Here is a 22996-nt window from a genome sequence, read left to right as displayed (position 1 = left end):
GGTAAATGGAACCTACTCTGAAGACAGAATGGTGTCAAGTGGAGTGCCACAAGGATCGATGTTGGGACTGGTTCTGTTCAATATCTTTGTGAGTAACATTGCGGAAGGGATAGAAGGTAAAGTTTGTCTATTTGCAGATGATACTAAGATCTGCAACAGAGTGGACACACCGGAAAGAATAGAGAGAATGAGAAGTGATTTAAGGAAGCTGGAACAGTGGTCAAAGACATTGCCCTGGGATTCAATGCCAAGAAGTGCAGAGTTATGCATCTGGGGTGTGGTAATCCAAATGAATTATATGTGATGGTGGATGAAGGGCTGTTGTGCAAGGAGCAAGAGAGGGACCTTGGAGCGAAAGTGTCTAATGATCTGAAGATGGCAAAGAAATGTAACAAGGTGATAGCTAAAGCGAGAAGAATGCTGGGCTGCATAGAGAGAGAGGATTAACCAGTAAGAAAAAGGAGATGATATTGCCCTTGTACAAGTCATTGGTGAGGCCTCACCTGGAGTATTGTGTTCAATTTGAAGACCATATCTCAAAAGGGACAGAGACAGGATGGAGTGTTCCAGAGAAGGGCAACAAAAATTGTGGGGTGTCTCCATCAAATGACTTATGAGGAGAGGCTGAAGGACCTAAATATGTATACCCTGGAGGAGAGGAGGTACAGAGGAGATATGATACAGACCTTCAGATACCTGAAAGGTCTAAATGATGCACACTCAACAAACCTTCTCCACTGGAAAGAAATTAGTTGAACTAGGTGTCACAAAATGAACCTCCCGGGAGGGAGACTCAGAACCAACATCAGGAAATATTTCTTCATAGAGAGGGTGGTGGATGCCTGGAATGCCCTTCCAGAAGAGGTGGTGAAGACAAAAACAGTGAAAGATTTCAAAAGGGCATGGGATAAACACTGTGTATTCCTAGGGACTAAAGAATGGAAATGAAGAGGGAAGTACATGGGGGTCACTTGCTGTGAAGTGGTTGCTACCCTTGGCCGGTAGGCCTTCATGCTGTTGGTGCAGCTCTAATATTGCTGTTAGATTTAACAGTAGGGGAAAAATAGGGGGTAGGGGGAATCAGACTCAGAAAGCAGCCAACTAGGACACTGGATTTTTGGGTCTGGGAAACAAATAGGAGTTGGGGTAACTTGTTGATGTGGCTGTTGATGCCTTTGACCAATAAGCCTGATACTTTTGATGTTACCACGAGCTTGCTGGGCATACTGAATGGACTGTTTGGTCCTTTTCTGCCATCATTTCTATGTTTTTATGCATATTCATAGTGGATGTCCTGATAATAAGACCTGTTTGTGGCATTTCAGGACCAGAGTTGCCTACCCATGCTGTAATCCTTATTGATCTCGGCCTTTATTGTCATTTCTTCACAAGTTGGCAGCTCTTTAGGAAGTTTTACTTATTCTGATCAAAGTCAACTGCAATGGGTCAAGCAAGTCTTGGCTTTGCTCCATTATACAGATAATATCTTCACAAAACAGTACTACAAATCCATAGATACAATTGACAAAACCAGGACTGGATCAGCTTGTCAAGGGTTGACCCTGGATTACTATATTTATGCTACTGCTTCCTCTTTGTAATATCATCATATTAGTGCACTTGTATCAAACAAAGGAATGTCAACATAGCTAAGGATGCTCATGAGATATATTTCCTGTAGTGTTTTAGAATACATAAACATTTTTGTTTGCTCTCACATTGTTGTGAGTGTTCTGTAATTAGAATCTAAAAATGTCTTCAGCATTCAGTACAGGATCAGGACAGGATTATGCATGACATTACGTTGTGTCTTGTCCACTCAATCAGTTCAGGCTTGATTTTGCGAGCTGCATATTTGCTTCTGTACAGATATGTGTATGTAGAAAATATTCCATCCTAGGACAAATGTAAGAATCCTAAATACAGCATGCTTTCTTTTCTCTCTGAACTGTCCCACTGAAGTCTGTCCAATTCTAGAAAGGCTAAATTCAGAGCCATACAAAAAGTCAAATAAAACCCGCAAAACCGGGTATTTCCCAATCACCCCAACATGTGGGAACATTTCTTAATGCTACGCTGCATTAACAAGTCACTTAAGGACTTTTTTTTAATTAGAGGAAAAAAAAAGTACTTAAGAAAAAAGGGAGAAAAGCTTATCAGAATGTAGTGCCCGCAATCACCTTTTATAGATATCCTCTAGCCACTTTTCATCATTTTGCTCTTTGCTGTCCTCAATTGGTTCTTCTGTTTCTAAGGGAGTAGGGATCAAGAACTCTGGCCTTGGAAGTGGCTTGACACTGGACTTTAACCCGAACTTGCGCTTCAGCAGGTGGAATTGCTCCTTGATGTAATAGTAGAACTCATATTCGTATTTCATACGCTGGTAGAGCACCTGGATGGCATCTGGGGACGGGACTGCCTTCTTCACTGTCGCAGTCAAGTTTCCAAGCTTCCTGTGTTCTGAAACCAACAAATAATTGTCAAAGCCCCTTACTTTCAACAGCGAGCAAAATGAACACTAAAGCAACTGGCTGAGCCCGTGCAAATGTCCAGGCCCTCAATATGCCATTCGGTAAGTTAGGGAAATTTCTAAATTCAAAACAAGCATGAATGAAAAGATAGACTCAACAAAACAGCACAAAAGTATTTTCAAAGGGCCTTGTGTGGGTAAAACAGTGTTTCATGTGCAGAAAAGGCCTTTTACTAAATTGTCCGTACATCACATTCCCATGTAAGTTTACCAGGGGGGCAGTGCTGGAGAGGGATTTGGACTTATGCACATACTTCGGGTTTTAAATGAACGCGTGTAAATGTTCCTGAAAAATTCTGCACATTTTTTTAGCAGGTGTAAGTGCATACAGGTAGATTTGGAAGGATAATTTTCAAAGCGGATTTATAGGGGTTACATGCTTGGCCGGGCCTTGCGCGCGCCGCGCACATTTTAGAACGAGCCTTGCCACGCGTGTAACCCTCACTACGCGCAGAAATGCTAAGCCCTGTAAAAGGGGTGGGTTGGGGGCAGGGTGGGGACAGCGCCATTAGCCGCTGTCCTGCATGCGGAGATTACTTCTGATCCCGAGGAGCAGTAAGTAATCGAACAAAAATCCATGAGTAGCTAGGAAGGGCATAGGGGTCGGGAAGGCGAGGGGAAAGGGTAGGAAGGTTAGATAGGAGTATAGGGAAGTTCCCTTCCAGTCCGCTCCTTAATGCATGTATGTTATAAAGTATCTGCGTCCATATACACGCGTGCGGGTCTTACAATCGACCCCATATTTGTCAGCTAATTTATACACGATTTTATAAAATGATCCCCCTAAATGCGCAAATGGCTAGGATAAATGCATGAATCATCAACTATTTCAGTATTCTCTATTCTGAAATGAGTCCTGCATCTGATCAATTTTTTGCAATTCATATGTTTGATCAATCAAAAGATTTATAGACACGCTTTGACAGTCAAAGGCGTTATTTCAAAATAGCAGGCAATACAATTAAGAACAAATCTAAACAACCAAAATTCCTTAGATTTGAAAATTAGACCACCATCATGACGGAGGAGTTATAAAGGAAGCAAAATAATGAGAAACAAATTTAAGAAAATTTTAGTAATTGTGATATCTACCTTATTAGAGGTCTTAATGGCTATTACAAGATTGTTCCTTATATTAGGGAAATATGATTAGGAGGTGTACCTACAACAATCTTCCCAGACAAGAAATCAGACTGTTGAGATGGATCAAAGAAAACATAGCACCTGGAAATCTAATAAAACATTTAAATGGATATTACAGTACAAAAGTAGCACCCATCTGTAACAGCTTAGGCCTAAATATCAGAAACTGCCTCTTCTTTGTCATGGGGTATGAGCCCCTTAAGCTGTAGAATGGTTGACGCAGCCTCACAGGCAAACCTGTTAGGCCCTAACTGACAGTAGAAGAACATACATAGGCAAGGACAAGGATGAGCCTCACCTATACCAACCCTGTTCTCCGCAGCTTGAGCCCTTGGGTTTGAGGGCTGGCAGGACATAGGCGAAATCAAGAGGCAGGCAAAGGTCAGGGCAGGTTGCAGGCAGGCACGATCGATCAAGAACCAGCCTATGGTCAGGGCTGGCAGGAGGCAGGAACAGTCAAAGTCCAGGCTATGGTCAGGGCACGGAGATCAGTCCAGGGCAGAATGGAGCAAAGAGAAGCAGGAGCACGGCAAGGACAGGGCAGAAGCGAGGCAAGGATGGAAGAACGAGACTGAGCAAGCTGGACAAGGCACAGCAAGCAAGACAAATAGCAGCAAACACTGCATGGCAAGGCAGAAAACCTGTTGTTGCTGAGGTGCCAGAGAAGTGCTGAGCCAGGATTTAAATATCAGGTGCCTGTGATGTCATCTGGAGGCGCCACACTGGCTTTCCCACCGTGGGGCCTTTAAGAGGCCACGGGATGCATGCGCATGTGCCTGGGGAGGCTGGGGCAGCATAGCGGTGTTGGTGGTGTTCTGGAGCAAATGTTGGTGGCATCCCAGGATGAGTGCAGGCGGGCTGTGGCGTAGCGTCTGCAGTCAGCACAACATTACACTCTTTTTTTGTGTTCAATGAGCAACATCAGGAAGCATCCAAATCTTACACCCTCTAAACAAAACATCATGATTCTTAAAGAAATTCTCCATCTGAGTCCAGTGCCAACTGAACTAACAAAGTTGCAGTTGCAGATGGCTCAGAATCTGAAGTTTCCAAAATCTGAGAAATTCTGAGCACCTTTTAAACTAAGTAACTCAAAAGAAAACAAATTTGTTGTGTATTCTGTCAGTGTGTGCCCAGGGTATATTTTTCATTTCATTTTGTAGGTGCAGGGGCAGAGGAAGTTTATTTCAGCTATTTTTTCTGTTTAATTTTGTTTTCAGTGCTTGCTATTTTACAATAGTATGCACTAAACTATTTTAGCATGCATTATTTGCCACTAAAACCAACACCTACATTACCTGACAAAGAAAGACTCCCTGTATTTTCTCTCTAACCTCCCCCCCCTCCCAATCTCCTCCCCCCCCTCCTCTCACAGCTTATTGGCAAAGTCTGTGATCCAAAGAGAGACAGAAGCAATCCCCAGTGCCGCTGTCATACTTCAAAATGGCTCCAGCCTCGGCTCATTTTTTAATGAGGAAGATTGTAATTTTTAAAATGGTGGCACATTTCATTCGCTCGAGGGGGAGGGAGTGATAAAGAAACAAGATCAAAAATATTTGGTTTATTTTTTTCATTTCTAAAACAAAACAAAGTAGGAAATGTCATGGACATATATTCTGTATCAAACAAAAAGCACATCCTGTTGCGCGTCCCGTCCGCGCTAGGCCTGCGCCCGGGCCTGCTCACCTTGCTCCTGCACTAGCGGGTCCCGGGCCGTCCGCTCCCACTGCCAGCACCGCCCGTCCACGAAGTTCTGCGATGGCGTCTCCTAGACCCTCCACATCGGACCTAGTTCCACGCCGGGGTGCGGCATCCTCTCCAGTGCTGGCCCCACCCCTAGGCGCACGTGCGCGCAAACCACCCGGCCCTTTAAAGGGCCAAGGGCGGGAACCAGCTCTGTGGTGCAGCCCGATGACGTCACCTAACTTTAGTATAAAAGCGAGGCCCTGTCCCTCAGGATCTCGCCTTGGCAATTGGGTTGACATCTTGGTGTGTTAGTTTGCCTACTCCGTGTTCCGGTGTTTCTTTGTTCCAGGGTCTCCTTGTTCCAGCGTCTCTGTGTGTTCTTTCCTGTATCCTTACTCAGGTAGTACCTTCTTGGACTGATCTCTGGTACTGACCTCTGCCTGCCTGCTAATGTAACCCCAAAATTTAAAAAGGGCTCCAGGGGTGATCCGGGAAACTACAGACCAGCTAGCCTGACTTCAGTGCCAGGAAAAATAGTGGAAAGTGTTCTAAGCATCAAAATCACAGAATATATAGAAAGACATGGTTTAATGGAACAAAGTCAGCTTGGCTTTACCCAAGGCAAGTCTTGCCTCACAAATCTGCTTCACTTTTTTGAAGGAGTTAATAAACATGTGGATAAAGGTGAACTGGTAGATGTAGTGTACTTGGATTTTCAGAAGGCGTTTGATAAAGTTCCTCATGAGAGGCTTCTAGGAAAAGTAAAAAGTCATGGGATAGGAGGCGATGTCCTTTCATGGATTGCAAACTGGCTAAAAGACAGGAAACAGAGAGTAGGATTAAATGGACAATTTTCTCAGTGGAAGGGAGTGGGCAGTGGAGGGCCTCAGGGATCTGTATTGGGACTTGTACTTTTCAATATATTTATAAATGATCTGAAAAGAAATACAACGAGTGAGGTAATCAGATTTGCAGATGATACAAAATTGTTCAGAGTAGTTAAATCACAAGCAGATTTATTTATTTATTTAGAGAATTTTTTTTTTATATACTGCGGCACGTTAAGAACTTCACCTTGGATAAATTGAGATAAATTGCAGGAAGACCTTGTGAGACTGGAAAATTGGGCATTGAAATGGCAGATAAAATTTAATATGGATCAGGGCAAGGTGATGCATATAGGGAAAAATAACCCATACTATAGTTACACAATGTTAGGTTCCATATTTGATGCTACCACCCAAGAAAGAGATCTAGGCATCATACTGGATAACACATTGAAATCGTTGGTTCAGTGTGCTGCAGCAGTCAAAAAAGTAAACAGAATGTTGGGAATTATTAGGAAGGGAATGGTGAATAAAACGGAAAATGTCATAATGCCTCTTTATCGCTCCATGGTGAGACCCCACCTTGAATACTATGTACAATTCTGGTCGCCGCATCTAAAAAAAGATATAATTGCGATGGAGAAGGTACAGAGAAGGGCAACCAAAATGATAAGGGGAATGGAACAGCTCCCCTATGAGGAAAGACTAAAGAGGTTAGGACTTTTCAGCTTGGAGAAGAGATGGATGAGGGGGGGATATGATAGAGGTGTTTAAAATCATGAGAGGTCTAGAACGGGTAGATGTGAATCGGTTATTTAGTCTTTCAGATAATAGAAAGACTAGGGGGCACTCCATGAAGTTAACATGTGGCACATTTAAAACTAATTGGAGAAAGTTCTTTTTCACTCAACGCACAATTAAACTCTGGAATTTGTTGCCAGAAGATGTGGTTAGTGCAGTTAGTATAGCTGTGTTTAAAAAAGGACTGGATGAGTTCTTGGAGAAGTCCATTACCTGATATTAATTAAGTTGACTTAGAAAATAGCCACTGCTATTACTAGCAACGGTAACATGAAATAGACTTAGTTTTTGGGTACTTGCCAGATTCTTATGGCCTGCATTGGCCACTGTTCTTGGAGGAGAAGTCCATTACCTGCTATTAAGTTCACTTAGAGAACAGCCACTGTCATTAGCAACGGTAACATGGAATAGATTTAGTTTTTGGGTACTTGCCAGGTTCTTATGGCCTGGATTGGCCACTGTTGGAGATAGGATGCTGGGCTTGATGGACCCTTGGTCTGACCAGTATGGCATGTTCTTATGTTCTGTTGAAAACAGGATGCTGGGCTTGATGGACCCTTAGTCTGACCCAGTATGGCATGCTCTTATGTACTCTCTTCGTCTTTTGCGTGGAACTGACCTCTGCCTGCCTGACTACTCTTTTCGTCTGCTGCCTGCGCTGCTTCCCAAATCATTGCCTTCAAGGTGGATGATAAGGAGATTTGACAGTGCAGGTCCTGCTGCTCCTGACTGCAACAGGGGCCAAAGTTGATGCCAACACATGCCTCCTTGACCCAACCACTTGATGGTCCAGCCTTTTCCTGATAACCCGAGATCATGCCCAAATATCCTACTCGTGGCTCTTTTAAGGGCATGAGTGATGAATGAGTGGTTGATAGACGGCAGTTGCAAGTGAGAGAAAACAAGTTTTGGTAAGTACCCTACCTGGCGCCAGCGCAGGGGAATCATCATCATGCCTAATGTATGATGCAAAAGCTTTGGACCTCCATTGTCCCATCTGCTGTATGATAGCCTGTGGGAGGCTGGCAGTGATAGCACAGGAAGCGGCTCTGATGCGCAATGAGTGCCAAACATTCACTCTGCAGCCTGGCTTTCACCAAAGTCTTCTTGAAGACTGCCGAAAATTGGTACCTGCTTAATGGGGATTTATCCCAATGAAGCAAGAACAAACAGATCCCTTATGGACATAAGGTTAAGTATAGAGTCACGGACATGACCGGACATGTCACTAACCGCTGTCGATGTGATAACCTGACCACATGCCCCCTGATCAGTCTTAGACTGTCATTCAAGATGCTGATGTCCTCCTGCAATGTCCCGTAGTTGCGATGTGTTCCACGTTGGTGCCATAAATTTGCTAACGCATAAGGCTCCAAAGAATGCTAGTGTGAAGGCCATCTGGAAAAATGTGGTCTCGAACTTGTCAGCTGCTACTAAGGGCAGAACGCGCTAAAGCAGCAACAGAAGGTCATTGGTCAGTGGTCTCAGAGTGTCATGTCATGGCACAGTCTCCCTGGCCCAGCCCAGCATTTTTTACAGTGAAATACTGTTCTGCGCGGCCTATTTCCAGCTTCATGAAGACTGCTAGGGCTGCTAGGTGTGAATGAACCATGTTCCTGGACAATCCCTGCTGTTTAGCATGTACTACATAGCTAATCAAGAGATCCTCTGGCACCCAGTGCCCAGACCAGCTGTTCGCAACAAGGAACGCCTTCACTTTGTTGTAGTTGCAGATATAGGCATTCCATGTGGATGGAGCGAGTGATCTTCGCAGCATCTCATACTCTGTCCAGTTCTGAAGCACCAAGGCTGTTCTGGGATCTCTCTGGTGACCAATTCTGCTTGCGGTGGCAGGTTCCTAAACAGGGACCACTTGCATGGAGAGAGAGAATCCGCTATCTCATTGCACATACCAGCAACATGCTTCGCCCACCCCAAAATGTTCATACGCAAGCAGCATAAAACAAACTCCCTCAGCAACTCTGACACCAGGAGGCACTTAGAAGTCTGCTTATTTATTGATTGGATTACTGCTGCGTTGTCACACCATAGTACCACCTGCTGACAACTGAGCGCCTCGCCCCAGATGTGCACGACAACAACAAAGGGAAAAAGCTTGAGAAATATGATGTTCTTAGTTAGGCCGTCCACTGAGCACCAAGATACCCCAGAATAGACTCCTGAAATGTCAGAGTATAGCTGGAGGTCGTCGCTGCTGACCGGCCTGGGAAGCCACGCTGAGACACCATTAGTCTTTGAGAAACTTCAACCACAATGCTAACTCTTCTCTAAGTGGCCTGCTTATGTGCAAGTAGTGATGATCCAAATCAAACTGACAGTGGACCAAATTAAACGGTGCAAGAATTTCCTGCCCATAAGAATAACTCACACAGCAAAGGCCAGGCTACCTTCGAAGGATCTTGTGTTTCAGCGTGACTTTTCTGCTGCACATGGTGATTGATACCAAATTGGTCAGTTTCGCTAGCTTGTCGGTTAGAAGTCTGGATTCCATTTGCATGGAATCAAGCTCGATCCCCAAGAAAGTAAGAATGGTTGTCGGACCTTGAGACTTGTCCTCTGTCAAAGGGATGCCAAACTTGTGTGTCAACTCGTGAAAAGCATCAAACAACTTAACGCATTCAGATGTACTCCCCCTTCCTATGAACAGGAAATCATCTAAATAATGAACTAGTGATCCTAATCCAGATGCCTCCTCTGTTGTCCAATGTAGGAAGGTACTAAATGTTTCAAAGTAGGTGCACAAAATAGTCTATCTCAATGGCAGACATTTGTCATAATACAAAGCCTCCTCAGAATGAAATCCAAGAAGTGGAAAATTGCCCAGATGGTGAAAAATGGACTCTGTCCTCTTTTGCCATGAGAGCACCATGGCCACAGCACTATCGAAGAACACATACTTGTATCAAGCAGTATTCAGAGGGAATATGGTCATTAATGGAAGATCCAATTGGGTGAGAAAGGTTATGTATGAGCCTTTATTTTCCAGGCTCCTTTTTTGGGACGACTGCTAGTGGGTTCAAAACGAGATGCTCCAGTAGGGGCTCAGCAAAAGGGCCTGCAATCCACCCCAGCTGAGCCTCCTTTTTGAGTTTTTCCCTGACGATGTTGGCCAGCTTGCGTAACGAAGGGGTATTGACCAATGGATTGCAGCTGACCCGAGTGCGGGATAACAAACCATCTTCGAAATCACTCAGTACATTTTTCACCCCCTCCCCATCAGGGTAACACTCTAATCAGGGAAACTTCGCCTGCCAATTTACCGGGGGTGGGGTGTTAACCTGGCCACACCCCTTACTTATCCTTTCGTGAACATTTGTTACCTGGGTGAGGTGCTGCATACAGATTACAGACATGCTTATATCTGCAATTGGCAGCTGAGCACGCTCCTCGGTTGTATCTCCAGCAAACATTGCTTGGGACATGTGTGCCTTGGGCCCTCCATGCACCTGTTCATTGCGAAAGAACCATGAGTTTGCTTTGGAATCAAATGCCTGCGAGGTCATTTTTGTGAGCCAAAGGGTGACATCCTACCTTCCCCAAGACATAGCAGATTTACTGGCCATCCTCTCGCAAAAGGCCTCCTCATAATTAAGCCATGCAACCCCACTATGTTCTTTATAAGCACCCAAGATAGTGTCCATGTACGTAAACAAGGGCTAAACGGAAACAGTCTTTGCTCCAACAATAACAGAGGCCATTCGTGTGAATGCGCGCACCCAGTTAATAATCTCTCTCTGTGTAGGCTTAGATGCAACCAATCCCCTCTTTCTTTCCCATTTAGTCTGGCCCCACTTCCTATGCCCCTCTAGCAACCGGAATAAATCAATATAATGCCTGTATCTGATGCAATGTCTGAGGGCCTTGGTCACTGATTCCCATGGTTCATGCAGCGCTCCAGACAGCTCTGAGGGCGGTCTAATCTGCTTGCCAAAGAGGAGGCACACAAACTTTTGGAAGAGGAGGAAGAAGACCCAGATGACCAGCTGCGTGAGGAAGACAAAGACTGCCTGTGGCTTGCAAGCTTGCACTTACCTTTTCCTTCACTCCCTTATCAACACTCTGAGAAGGAGACTTACCGGTACTGGTATGGGAGTCCCTATTCTTGGTGCCAGTGCTTGGGGTCTGTTGCCAGCGTCATTGAGATGGGGCTTGACTGAGCACGCAGATGATGTATACCAATGCCGATTGTGTGTTTATTCCCACACGGCTCGATGTGGGTTACTTGGTGCTGCTGAAAAGGCATCCCCGTGGCCACTGTGCCTGCACTTCAGGTACTATGGAGAGTAGTAACTGCTCTCTCCAAAGTCCCTACCACTATTGAGATACGGTGAGTACTCCCAGTAGTGGTGACGAGGAGATTTGAATACTGATGGGGAATAATGAGGCATTTTTTCCCACGTGGACCGGGAATCAAAGTTGGAAGCACTAGCCTTCCAGTAATGCCTAAAACCATACGCATCTCTTGAGGAATAACCGCTGTCATTTGGCTTCTGGTAGAGTCTATACAGTGAGCTAGGACTTCCATGAGAACGTTCAGAACATGAACAGAAAGCCGGCCAAAATGGGGATCTGAACCACAGTTCTTCTCTTGGGCTGCATGTACTCTTAACGCTAGGCTCGCAAGAAGGTGCCAGGACATGTTCCTCGCAGCTGGCAGAGGTTTGTGCACCTTTTTATGCACCTGGGGTAGGATTGAATAGCGGAACAATTTCGGGCAGGAGCACCACTTCATCCTTGGTCATGTCAGCTGGGAGCTGTGGCATCTCGGTATTAAGCACACCAGAATTGCCGTTGCATCTCCCTCACGCTTTTCCTCCTTGGCCCCCTCACTCAGTTGAATCAGCCGAATTCTGTTTCTCTTTTGGAAGTTTACTGCCCACTTCCCTACCTTTTTCCAGACCTTTTTGCATCAGCTTTTGCTCCACGAGGTGACCCAGATGCCCTACCTCCTCCCCATCGGCTTCCAGCTCCCCTCTGATCAGAAACGCCAGCGGGAGGATCAGAACCAAAAGGTTCTGGCCCAATGGGCACCTCATTGACGGAGGAATCTAAAACCTCTGTAGCGGATTAAGCTGGGGCCTGCTGAGCCACAGCCAAGGAGTTGGACCTCAGGGACATCTGTTTCAAATGTTGGCAGCACCTCCATTTAGAATAGGCGTTAACCTGTTTTGAAATGGCCAAATTGTAGTAATGGTGGGGAAATCACTTCCCACCCTTTTCTTTTTCTTTTTTGAGCATAGAAAAGAGAAGGCTAGGGAGATCTGGGAAATCCTGGGGAAGGCCTTAGGCAAACAGGGCGAATTCAAAACTGGGCAAAGGCTTGGTCCTCAGCAGTGGGCAGCAGAATTAAATTGGGTTGGCTGGCCAGCAATCAAAGCCAGGGGCTGGCGAGCTGAGTAAAATTACAGAGAAGAGAAAAAAATCATTTTTTTTTTAAATTTAGAGCAGGTAAAGTTGTTACTCTCTGGCAAGACTCACCATTTCAATGAAATAATCCAAGCAGTGCTCGAACATGTGATGCGATCACGTGGATTAAGTTCCCTGAACAGCGCTGAATCGCACTGCATCGGGCCCAGGAGGAAGAGGCCGGACAACGAAGCCGGAGGGTTTTAAATTCCCCATCAGCCTGCCCACCCAGCAACGTCATTGCTGCACTCCTCTGGTCCAATCAAGTGGTTCGGTGTCGGGGTATGTTATGATGTTACTGCGCCCAATGCCGGTCCAACCAGGAGGAGCGGTGTCAATGAGCAGTACAGCCCCATCGAAGAAGGCACCCCCCCCCTCCGGAGCGCACGATCGCACGATGCCAGTGCCATCATGGGGGGCGGACGGGGCCCGTGCCCTGACCACCCAAATGGGTGCATCGGGCACCCGGTTATTAGTGGCATCCGCCTATCCGTGCTTGGGGGGGGACGGGGGACGCTCATTAGCATGAGAACTGTGAGTAAATACATTTTGGAAAGCACTCACAATAACATTGTAGCTATGCTCCTGTGAGGGCATTAAACCTCTCTTGTAAAAGAGGAGGCCTACTTCTAAACAATTCTGGCGTCCAACTAATGTGGTTGAAAATATGTGAATTCTTTTGTCACAAACAGGGAACCCCCTCCCTGTTGGTCTTGATGCAGATTGCAACTCAGTGAAAAATACTCCAGTGAACAGTATGCCCTGAAAAATAGAGGAGTAAAAAAATATTGTTTGAGGCAAATGATTTTGAATTTATATAGACTCTGTTCTGTTGCCATTTGCTACAAAATAGTGAAAATGACTACAATTCATGTGGAGTGAGATTTCTGGTAGTGGTAATGATATTACACTGTTTGTGTGAGCATGGTAGACCTTGAATGCACCTGAAGAAACCTGGCTACAATCGGTTTTAATTCAGGCTTTCACAAGGCACCTTCAAAATATGAGTGCCTCTTCTTTTGCATTAAAACCTTCACTGCAGAGAAACCTTTCTTATTGATTATATGGCAGTAGAGTATGTTAGGCTGTTGGCTCTTGTGGTTAAACTTCTATACTTTGGAAACTTGCTAAGAACTGCCTCATGAGCCCAAGCACTTGTGGGGTGCATGATTTGCTCACACAAAGCTCCAGCAATAAAGTTTTGCTTGCTCTAGAATCATGCCTATTGTGGCTGTGCCATTTTAATGCTATGACTGCAACTGGAAAATGCTGATGTTAAACTGATTCTTTTACAGATTCATTTCTCTTTGCAAGAATGTCTTCATTTAAAAATCTTTTGGTACCATAAAATGTTGCTGTATGGCCGCACCTTGAGTACTGTGTACATCTCAAAAAAGATATAGTTCCGATGGAGAAGGTACAGAGAAGGGCGACCAAAATGATAAATGGGATGGAACAGCTCCCCTGTGAGGAAAGACTAAAGAGGTTAGGGCTGTTCAGCTTGGAGAAGAGACGGCTGAGGGGGGATATGATAGAGGGGTTTAAAATCATGAGAGGTCTAGAACGGGTAAATGTAAATCGGTTATTTATTCTTTCGGATAATAGAAGGACTAGGGGACACTCCATGAACTTAGCAAATAGCACATTTAAAACTAATCAGAGAAAATTCTTTTTCACTCAACGCACAATAAAGCTCTGAAATATGTTGCCAGAGGATGTGGTTAGTGCAATTAGTGTAGCTGGGTTTAAAAAAGGTTTGGATAAGTTCAGGGAGGAGAAGTCCATTAACAGCTATTAATCAAGCTGTCTTAGAGAATAGCCACTGCTATTACTAGCATCAGTAGCATGGGATCTATTCAGTGTTTGGGTAATTGCCAGGCACTTGTAGCCTGGATTGGCCACTATTGGAAATAGGATGCTGGGCTTGATGGACCCTTGGTCTGACCCAATATGGAAATATCTTATGTTCTTATGGCTTATGAGAGTCATGTTTTCAGTACAGTGCTTTCTGTTAAGTTTGGAGGAATATGTCTATTTTTGTAGCTAATGCCTCTCAGACACTAAAATGCACCTAGCTGAACTCTATAAGAGAAAAAGTAGGAAAGCTTACTATATTGTGTAACACAGAGACACATACTTTTTCTGCCCCTGCCACTTTTTCCTTAATAAGGAAACGATGGGTACACCTGTATATAGCCACTAAAAGGTAAACATGAAGCTCTTCACAAGATACATATAGCACAGAAACACATTGGGGTAGATTTTAAAAAATACGCACGGGGTGCACATGTTCGCGCACAATGCGGTACGCGCAAGGGGGTGCACAAATGTGCACCCGGTGCGCGCCGACGCTCGTGGGCTTCCGCCGTTCCCTTCCCCCTAAACTAACCTTCTCACCCCTTCCCCTAACCTTTCCCCCCCCATTCCCTACTCTAACCCCCCCAAATTTTTATTATACCTTTTGCGCCTGCCTCCAGGCACCTGCTGGCACGTGATCCTCCAGCACAGCGGCAAATGGCTGCTGTGCTGGAGGCCTTTGGCCCCGCCCTTTATAAATCCCACCCCTTTTATAAAGCCCCACCCCTTTTATAAAGCAGGACTTAGACGTGTCCCGGGGCTTTACGCGCATCACTGGGCCTTTATAAAATAGGCCCGAAGCGCGTAATTCACTCTACGTGCGTAAAACTTTTAAAATCCGGCCCATTTCTTCTATATGACAGCATAATTTTGAACATGTAATTCATGCAGAAATATTCTTTATCACACAGCGGTGTCTGTGCTTTAGAATGGTGGACGCTGTTCCCCAATTAAACCATTCCTCAGCCAAGCACTACTGTGGCTCCTTAAGATGCCTTTTTCCTGCATAGACCTTGGACCCCCAAGTTTATGAAGCTTTCTCCAGCTTTTTATAGTAATGACAGTTAGCCAGAATTATGCTGCATTTGCTTTTGCAATCATGATTGCAGTGTAGGAGTCTGAGAGAAGGTGAGACAGGCGGCCTTGTCGTTTTTGCTTCTTTTCTGTCTTGGACATTTTGCAGAAATCAACTTCACTTGTTTTGTTCTTTTTCATTTCCAGTGTGCCTAGGCAAATTTATGATCCAAAGCTGTATTAAAATAGTACTTGTATGTACTGTAAATAAGGAAGAAAGCACAAAACTCAAAAGCCATGCTTACCACTTCTCGTCATCTGTAAAACAGGCAGAATGGAAAAATGAGGTAGATTTGGGACCACGCCAGTGTAAAGAATGTGGAAAGGCTATGTCAACCCAGCTGTTCCACAGCAAGACTACTTCTTTTTATTTCTCCACTTTAAGATAGTTAAGGAACACCGATAAGATTTGTAAGCAGAAGCCTCTAGATGATTACCATTGCTTCTGTTCCATTCTTACATAGGAACAGAGCAGTTACCTTGGCTCCTGCATGTTAAGATCCTGCTTAATCTGTGTGATCCCTTATCCTTCACACGTCTTTCTATGTTTTCCCCAAGCAAGCTTGAATCTTTCACTTCTTTTGGTCCTTCTGCTGCTGCGAACAGCTACAACCTTCTCACTAAAGTTATTTCCTCTGAGGAGTTTCCCTCCTTCCAAATTCATATCATGATCCCTTGTCCCTTTTTTTCCTCTGAAATATGCTACCTTCAGTACCTAATTGAAGTCTGCAAGGTATTTGCATATATGTCTGTCATATCTTCCCTTCATTTTTTTTTATGCTTTCAAATGTATGGAATGTTGGAAAGAGTTATATAAAAGCAGTCAAGCGTGTGTCTGTCTAGGGACAAAATATCTTTCCAAGGAAGGAATGCAGTCTCCAAGTTTGCTGCCCGATTCACTAAGGGCTGGGTTTTCAAACATGGACGTGACGATTTTCTAACATGTGCGTGTTGGCGCGCGCATGTTAGAAAATCTGTGGGCTGTGTGCACATGTGCGCATGTATGTGCGAGCAGCGTGCACGGGGGGGATGGGGGGGGGGGACTTTTGTAATTTCCACGCGCCGACACATTCGGGCCTTCCCCAGTTCCCTTCCCCCTACCTAAATTCCCTCCCTCTTCCCCTCTCCTCCCCACCCCCTAAACCCTACTTTTTGGCGGGTTTTTTTCTTTGTTTTACAATTTACTTCAGCTCCTGAGCTGAGGTAAGTTGCACACCAGCTGGCTGCCAGCATGCGAGTCTTCAGGATACCGATCAATGGCGCTGCCCCGGCCCGCCCCTTCGAAGAGGCCCGGCACTTATGCGCGTACTGGGGTTTACGCACGTGGCCGGGCCTCTTCGAAAATTCGCTCGGCGCACGCAAGACCCATACGGCCTTTTAAAATCTATCCCTATGGCTTTTATCCCATTCTCTGTCTATGAGAAAATATCTTGATGAAAATATCTTGGCCTGCTGGGAAAAAAACCCTGTTCTATTATAGAACAGTTCAAAAACCAGAAACATCGGATCAGTATTTTCGGAGAATGAACCCTCCTACAAAATATTTCCTATTACTTTAGAATGGCAGGCAGTTAAGAAAGTGTTGACAAAACTGCTGGAGGGGCAATACGGAAGCAGCTGGCAACGAAAGGAATTTTTTATGCCACTTCACTGTCCAAACCCCCTCCTACACATACCACTTCCCTCCCATCCACACATAAACGCACCCCATCCCCATATGGATTCAATAGCTACATATTGTGGGCAATATTCAGCCCCACCTAGCCAAAAAATTTAGATTTATCCAGTTAAGTGGCAGTGGCTGAATATTCAGCCACACTGAGTAGCCAGCACTTAACTGGATACCTACTTATCTGGCTAAGTAGTTTATCCCGTTAAATGGTAGGAGAGGAACGGTTGTAATAGGGAGGAGTTGAGTTAGCTGGATAAGTTATCCAGCTTATTCTGGGTGGCTCGTAAACATTGTCCTAAAGTTAGCTGGATAAACTTATGCAGCTAGCATTATGATAGCTGGCTATATTCAGCAGTGCGGCTGTGCCACTGAATATACAGGCAAATTTAGCTGAGCTGCCCAGTGGTTGAATACGGACCTTCACAATTTTATCTAGGTACATGCCCCAACAAATCTCTTTTTGTATTGGCCTTCCTTCTGAATGATGTACCTTCAGATTCAAAGGTTCTTGTTGTCCATCTTTTAATTAATTGGAGAGATTGGAGAGATTGAAGAATCTCAATATGTGCTCCCTGGAGGAAAGGAGGAGCAGGGGTGATATGATTCAGACTTTCAGATACTTGAAAAACTTTAATGATCCAAAGACAACGACAAACCTTTTCTGTCAGAAAAAAATCAGCAGAACCAGAGGTCACGAGCTGAGGCTCCAGGGAGGAAGACTAAGAACCAATGTCAGGAAGTATTTCTTCACGGAAAGGGTGGTGGATGCTTGGAATGCCCTTCCGGAGGAAGTGGTGAAGTCTAAAACTGTGAAGGACTTCAAAGGGGTGTGGGATAAACACTGTGGATCCATCAAGTCTAGAGGGCGTGAATAAAGAGGAGGCAGCAAAACACTGCACGGAGCGGCAGTAGCCACAGAGGCATTCACGGAGCGGGATGCCAGTGGTTGGTGTTCCACCTTCACGGAGCGGAAGGATGGAGGGCTGCCATCTCCAAAAAAACAAAAACAAAAAAACCAAACAAACAAAAATAAAAAAAACAGGGGTGGGTAAGAGTATGGGGCAGGGGTGTGGCCTGCTTGTTACAGCGGTTGCTACCCCTAATTGAGCAGGATGTTCACTTGGATGCAGATACGGCGCTGCTCTCTACATTGGTGGTGGGGTGGAGGGGAATTAGGGCTGGAGGGTACTGGAAGCCAATAGTAACAGGTGGGAGAGAGAAAAAGGGGAAAAAAATGGATAAAGTGCGTAGCTTGCTGGGCAGACTGGATGGGCCGTTTAGTCTTCTTCTGCCGTCATTTCTATGTTTCTATGTTAATTGAAGCAACCTTGATTATCTCAGAACCATCCAAAAAGAATGTCACCATCTTCATTTCTCTTGTGGAACACATTCAAACAGGAAATTGGCTATAATGGCAGATGCTGCTTTGCCAAAGCAAGTGTTGAATAGCAGCAAAAGTTCAATGTTATCAAGACGACAATTTTTAGCATCAGCTAGCAGTGGATTTTTGAAGGGAATCTCCCCCCTGGAGTCTCTGTTTAAAAGTTTTCCAGCCCAATGGTGCCATGGAAAGGTTTTTCCCCGCATATTTTGTAGGCATGAAAAAAGGTATGCAGGGAAAACAGAACGAAACAGGCACGAGGATTTCAAAATGAAATGCCTATGTATACTTCTGCTGGCCTGCCCTGTTCCCGCTCCAAAGTGCCACCCATTCTCCCCACTGAGTTATCCGGAAGGCAGCTCACCCTTGCTAGCAGTAACTTTGAGTTTGACAGTTGTTTCGTTTTGATTTTTAATATTACTACCCTTAACATAATGCTTGGGGGTAACCTGCATGGAGCGGCAATTACTACCATGAGAAACTTGCTGGGCAGATTGGATTGACCATTTGGTCTTTTTCTGCTGTCATTATTATATCACTATGATCTTGGAGTCCTTGTGGACAATACGTTGAAATCCTCTGCTCAGTGCATGGCGGCAGTCAAAAAACTAACTAGAAGGTTAGGAATGATCTGTAAAGTAATGTAGAATAAAATGGAAAATATCATACTGCTCTGTACTGAACAATGGTGAAACCGAATCTTGAGTATTGTGTGCAGTTCTGATCACCTCATTTCAAGAAAGACATAGCAGAATTAGAAAAAGTGCAGAGGAGGGCAATACAATGATAAAGGGGATGGAACATCTCTCCTATGAGAAGCTGCACAGGCTAGGGCTCTTCAGCTTGGAAAAGAGATGGCTGAGAGGGGGCATGATAGAAATTTACAAAATCATGAATGAGGTGGAATGGGTAAATAAAGGGCAGTTATTTACCCTTTGAAATAATACTAAAAGACTATCAAGCTGCTGAATCTATCGCCAGAGGACATGATCAAGGCAACTTGCATAGTGGAGTTTAAAGGAGGTTGAACAATTTGACAGAGGGAAAAGTCCATAACACATTTTTAGCCAAGCAGACTAGAGAAAGCTATTGCTATCCCTCAGCGCATAGCATGAATTAGATCTGCTGAACGCTCAGCACCCACTTTCAGCGCAACTTTTTTGCATCGGCCCCTTACTGTCTCCATTTCCTCTGTTAATCGTCCACTGCACTGCCCTTCTCTGACATCAACCCAGCCAGCTTACATAGAAACCTAACTAGCAGGGCAGAGAGCTTTTCCTGACTTCTAGCAGCACAGCAGCAAAAAAAAAAAAAAAAATTATTGATGATAAAAAAAAAAAATAGCCCCCATCTTGTCTTCTGTTCTTCTGCTTCTGTAAGCCTGTCATAAGGTGATAAAGTTGCAGCTGCTTTTTTTTTTTTTTTTTGCTGGCTGTGATTTGTTCTCCTTCCAGCAGAGAGAGCTTGTCTTGATAACATCTAGTTTATCTAGGGTGAGGACTGGAGACTGAAGGGTGGGGTGGGGGAAGAGACTGAACCAGCAGTGCCTGTTTTGAGGAGGGAGGGAGCAAGACCAGCAAGCATGGCACTCTAGTCAGACATCTCACTCTCTTGCACTTTCCTGCAGCACTCTAGCCCGGGGTCCCACTCTTGTATTCTCCTGCAGCACTCTAGTCAGAGGTCTCACTCTCTTGCACTCTCCAGCAGCACTCTAGCCAAAGAAGATTGCATTGTCCTTCAGCACTCTAGCCAGCAGAGTTCTTATTCTCTTGCATGTTTTAGTTTCCAGATATGCTAGGTAAGTAGGGAGTCAGATGGAAATTTAGAAGGGAGCGGTTGTTGGCCAATGACAGCTTGAATTTTGGGGAGACCATGGCCCCTTTGGCCCTGCCCTCCCCTTTCACTACCTATGATGTTACTTGGCACTGAAGTCATGCTCACCAGTCTATGGTTTCTCGGATCACCCCTGGAGCCCTTTTTAAAAATCAGTATTACATTGGCTACCTTCCAGCATTCAGGAATCATTGGTATTTTAAATGAAAGTTACCAGTAACAGGTTAGCAATTTCATGTTTTAGTACTTTTACAGCTTTGGGGTGGATGTCATTCAATAAAACTACTACAGTAGCATATAACTTGAAAAAAGAGACTATGATAGAATGATGAAATTAAAAAAAAACTAAAAGGAGTGGTTGCAAAGGTTAAAATATGCATGAGGCGTGGACATTGTTTAAAAATACCATTTTGGAAGCCCAGATAAAATGTATTCCATGTATTAAAAAAAATCAAAGGAAGATCAAACGACTGCCAACATAGTTTAATTGTAAGGTAAAAGAGGCATTGTTCAAAAAATGGAAAGCAAACTCAAATGCTGAAAGTAGACAATAGCAAAAGCACTCATAAGTTAGATGTAAAACAGTAGTTAGGCCAAGAGATAATTTGATAAAAAGTTTGCCAGTATGGCAAAAATTAATAATAAAAACATTTTCAAGTACATTTGAAGTAAAAAGCCTGTGAGAGAATCAGCTGGGCAACTAGATGATTGAGGGGCAAAAGGGGTAATCAGAGAGTAGCACCCCTTTTGCCCCTCAATAGTAGTAAAACTGAATTAAATCTTTGCCTTGGTCTTTACTGAGGAGGATGTTGGGAACATACACATATCTGAACTATTATTTAATGGTGGAGATTCTGAGCAACTAAAACAAGTATCTGTGGCAATGGAGGATGTAATAGATCTAATTAGGTACTATCAACCTAGGGCAAGAGTACATTGTAGAAATCTCATCTTTGCATACCTTTCCTCATTCTATATCACATCAAATGTTCATTGATGATGTACTGTGCTGTTCGTACTTCTCACCTTGAATGTAAAACTGGCCTCAAAACCCTACACCACCAAAACCTCACCTCAAGTTACTAGTTGACCCTCCTACAGTGGTATAAATAGTAGACTATTATGTGTGCTCTCTCTCTCTTCCTCTCTCCCTTTCTCTCACATAAACCCTGCCCAAACTCCCCCTTTGACTACAATTTTAAAATTTGCATACTCAATAAAGAACACCTGTGTTATGGCAATAATCCCCACACACATGTTGATGAATGACCCTGTAATTTTGTACCTGAGGGTAAAGTGAGTTGCCCAAGATCATAAGGAGCAACAGTGAGATTTGAATGCTGGTTTCCCTGGTTATAGCCCACTGCTCTAACTACTAGGCTACTCCTCCACTCCATGTGGTAGAGGTATGCAAGTGGGCCTTTTCTATAACGCACAATTAAACTCTGGAATTTGTTGCCAGAGGATGTGATTAGTGCAGTTAGTATAGCTGTGTTTAAAAAAGGATTGGATAAGTTTTTGGAGGAGAAGTCCATTACCTGCTATTATCGGTAATTAAGTTGACTTAGAAATTAGCCACTGCTATTACTAGCAACGGTAACATGGAATAGACTTAGTTTTTGGGTACTTGCCAGGTTCTTATGGCCTGGATTGGCCACTGTTGGAAACAAGATGCTGGGCTTGATGGACCCTTGGTCTGACCCAGTATGGCATATTCTTACGTTCTTATGGAATGCTCTCTCAGAAACACTGCATCTCTCCTCTGACACATCTGTTTGCAAAGATGTTAAAACCTCATTTTGTTCTGTGAAGTATTTGATTCCAGGGGCTAAGACATTTTTGGTTTACAGAGACTTCAAGTCATTCATGTAATTCTTTAAATGTCTGTTAGCCGTTTCTGTGATTGTATTTTATGCATGTTTTTAGTGTAATTCGCTTTGGTCTGTTTTTAAAGATAGTGAAGAATAAATTAATAAACTAAAAAATCTGAAACTATGGCTGAAGTCACAAAATGCACTTGGATTTCAGCTCTTAGCACTATGTTATAGAATTAGGGCTCTCTATCTTTATTTTATTTTTTTTTATCTATATTAAATTATCTTTGATTTAAGAGATGATTTAGTAGTCTGGCATAGTCACGTGTTCATTTTTCACTGAAATTATTCCATTTGTGTTTCTCTTTACATTTCTTGTTTTTCTATTTTTGGCCACTACTCACATCATTCTTTTGCCTGCATAGAATATTGGCAAACAAACTGGCCAGTGTGGAAGCCGAACTTAAAGTGGTGATAGGTGGAGTCCAACCTGATGAAGGTAAAATGATTAGTGAAGTGCCTCAAGGCTCAGTGCTGGGGCAAGTACTTTCAACATATTCATTACTAACCTTGGAAAAAGATTTAAGGAAAAATATTCCTATTTGCAGATGACACAAAAATCTGCAAAACAGCAGACACACCAGGAGGGATGGGGGAAAAAAATGAAAGATGACTTGTATGGCCAAGAGTTTGGAAGCTGTGACTCAGAGCAAAAATTGTAAAATCATACAATTGGCACTTTGCCCGTTTCCTAGGTATTCTGATTTTCAGACTTTTTTTTTTCTACACTCCTTTTTTGACATTAGCTGGAAAATATTTGGTTCCAGTTTGGATTATGCATTAACACCTCCCTCCCCAGAAACACCCTATTTTCCCCATATATGCAAATTGGCTGTGGTACACATTCAGACCTCTACTGGGGACAAGAAATGTGCTGGATGGCAGGGAATC

At 44.0% G+C, this 22996-nt stretch overlaps 1 protein-coding gene across 1 annotated transcript in view; it reads right to left on the bottom strand.

Annotated features, from left to right (window-relative positions):
* Positions 1-629: 629 nt before the first annotated feature.
* Positions 630-22996, bottom strand: part of UST (uronyl 2-sulfotransferase) — a 615337-nt gene continuing 592970 nt past the window's right edge. The window contains exon 8 of the mRNA XM_029594058.1: positions 630-2460. Within this exon, the coding sequence (XP_029449918.1) occupies positions 2177-2460 (284 nt within the window). The 3' untranslated portion in view covers positions 630-2176. The remainder of the gene's footprint in view (positions 2461-22996) is intronic.

Source organism: Rhinatrema bivittatum, chromosome 3, assembly GCF_901001135.1.
Source record: "Rhinatrema bivittatum chromosome 3, aRhiBiv1.1, whole genome shotgun sequence".
Lineage (NCBI taxonomy): Eukaryota > Metazoa > Chordata > Amphibia > Gymnophiona > Rhinatrematidae > Rhinatrema > Rhinatrema bivittatum.
This window is presented reverse-complemented; position numbering and strand designations above follow the sequence as displayed.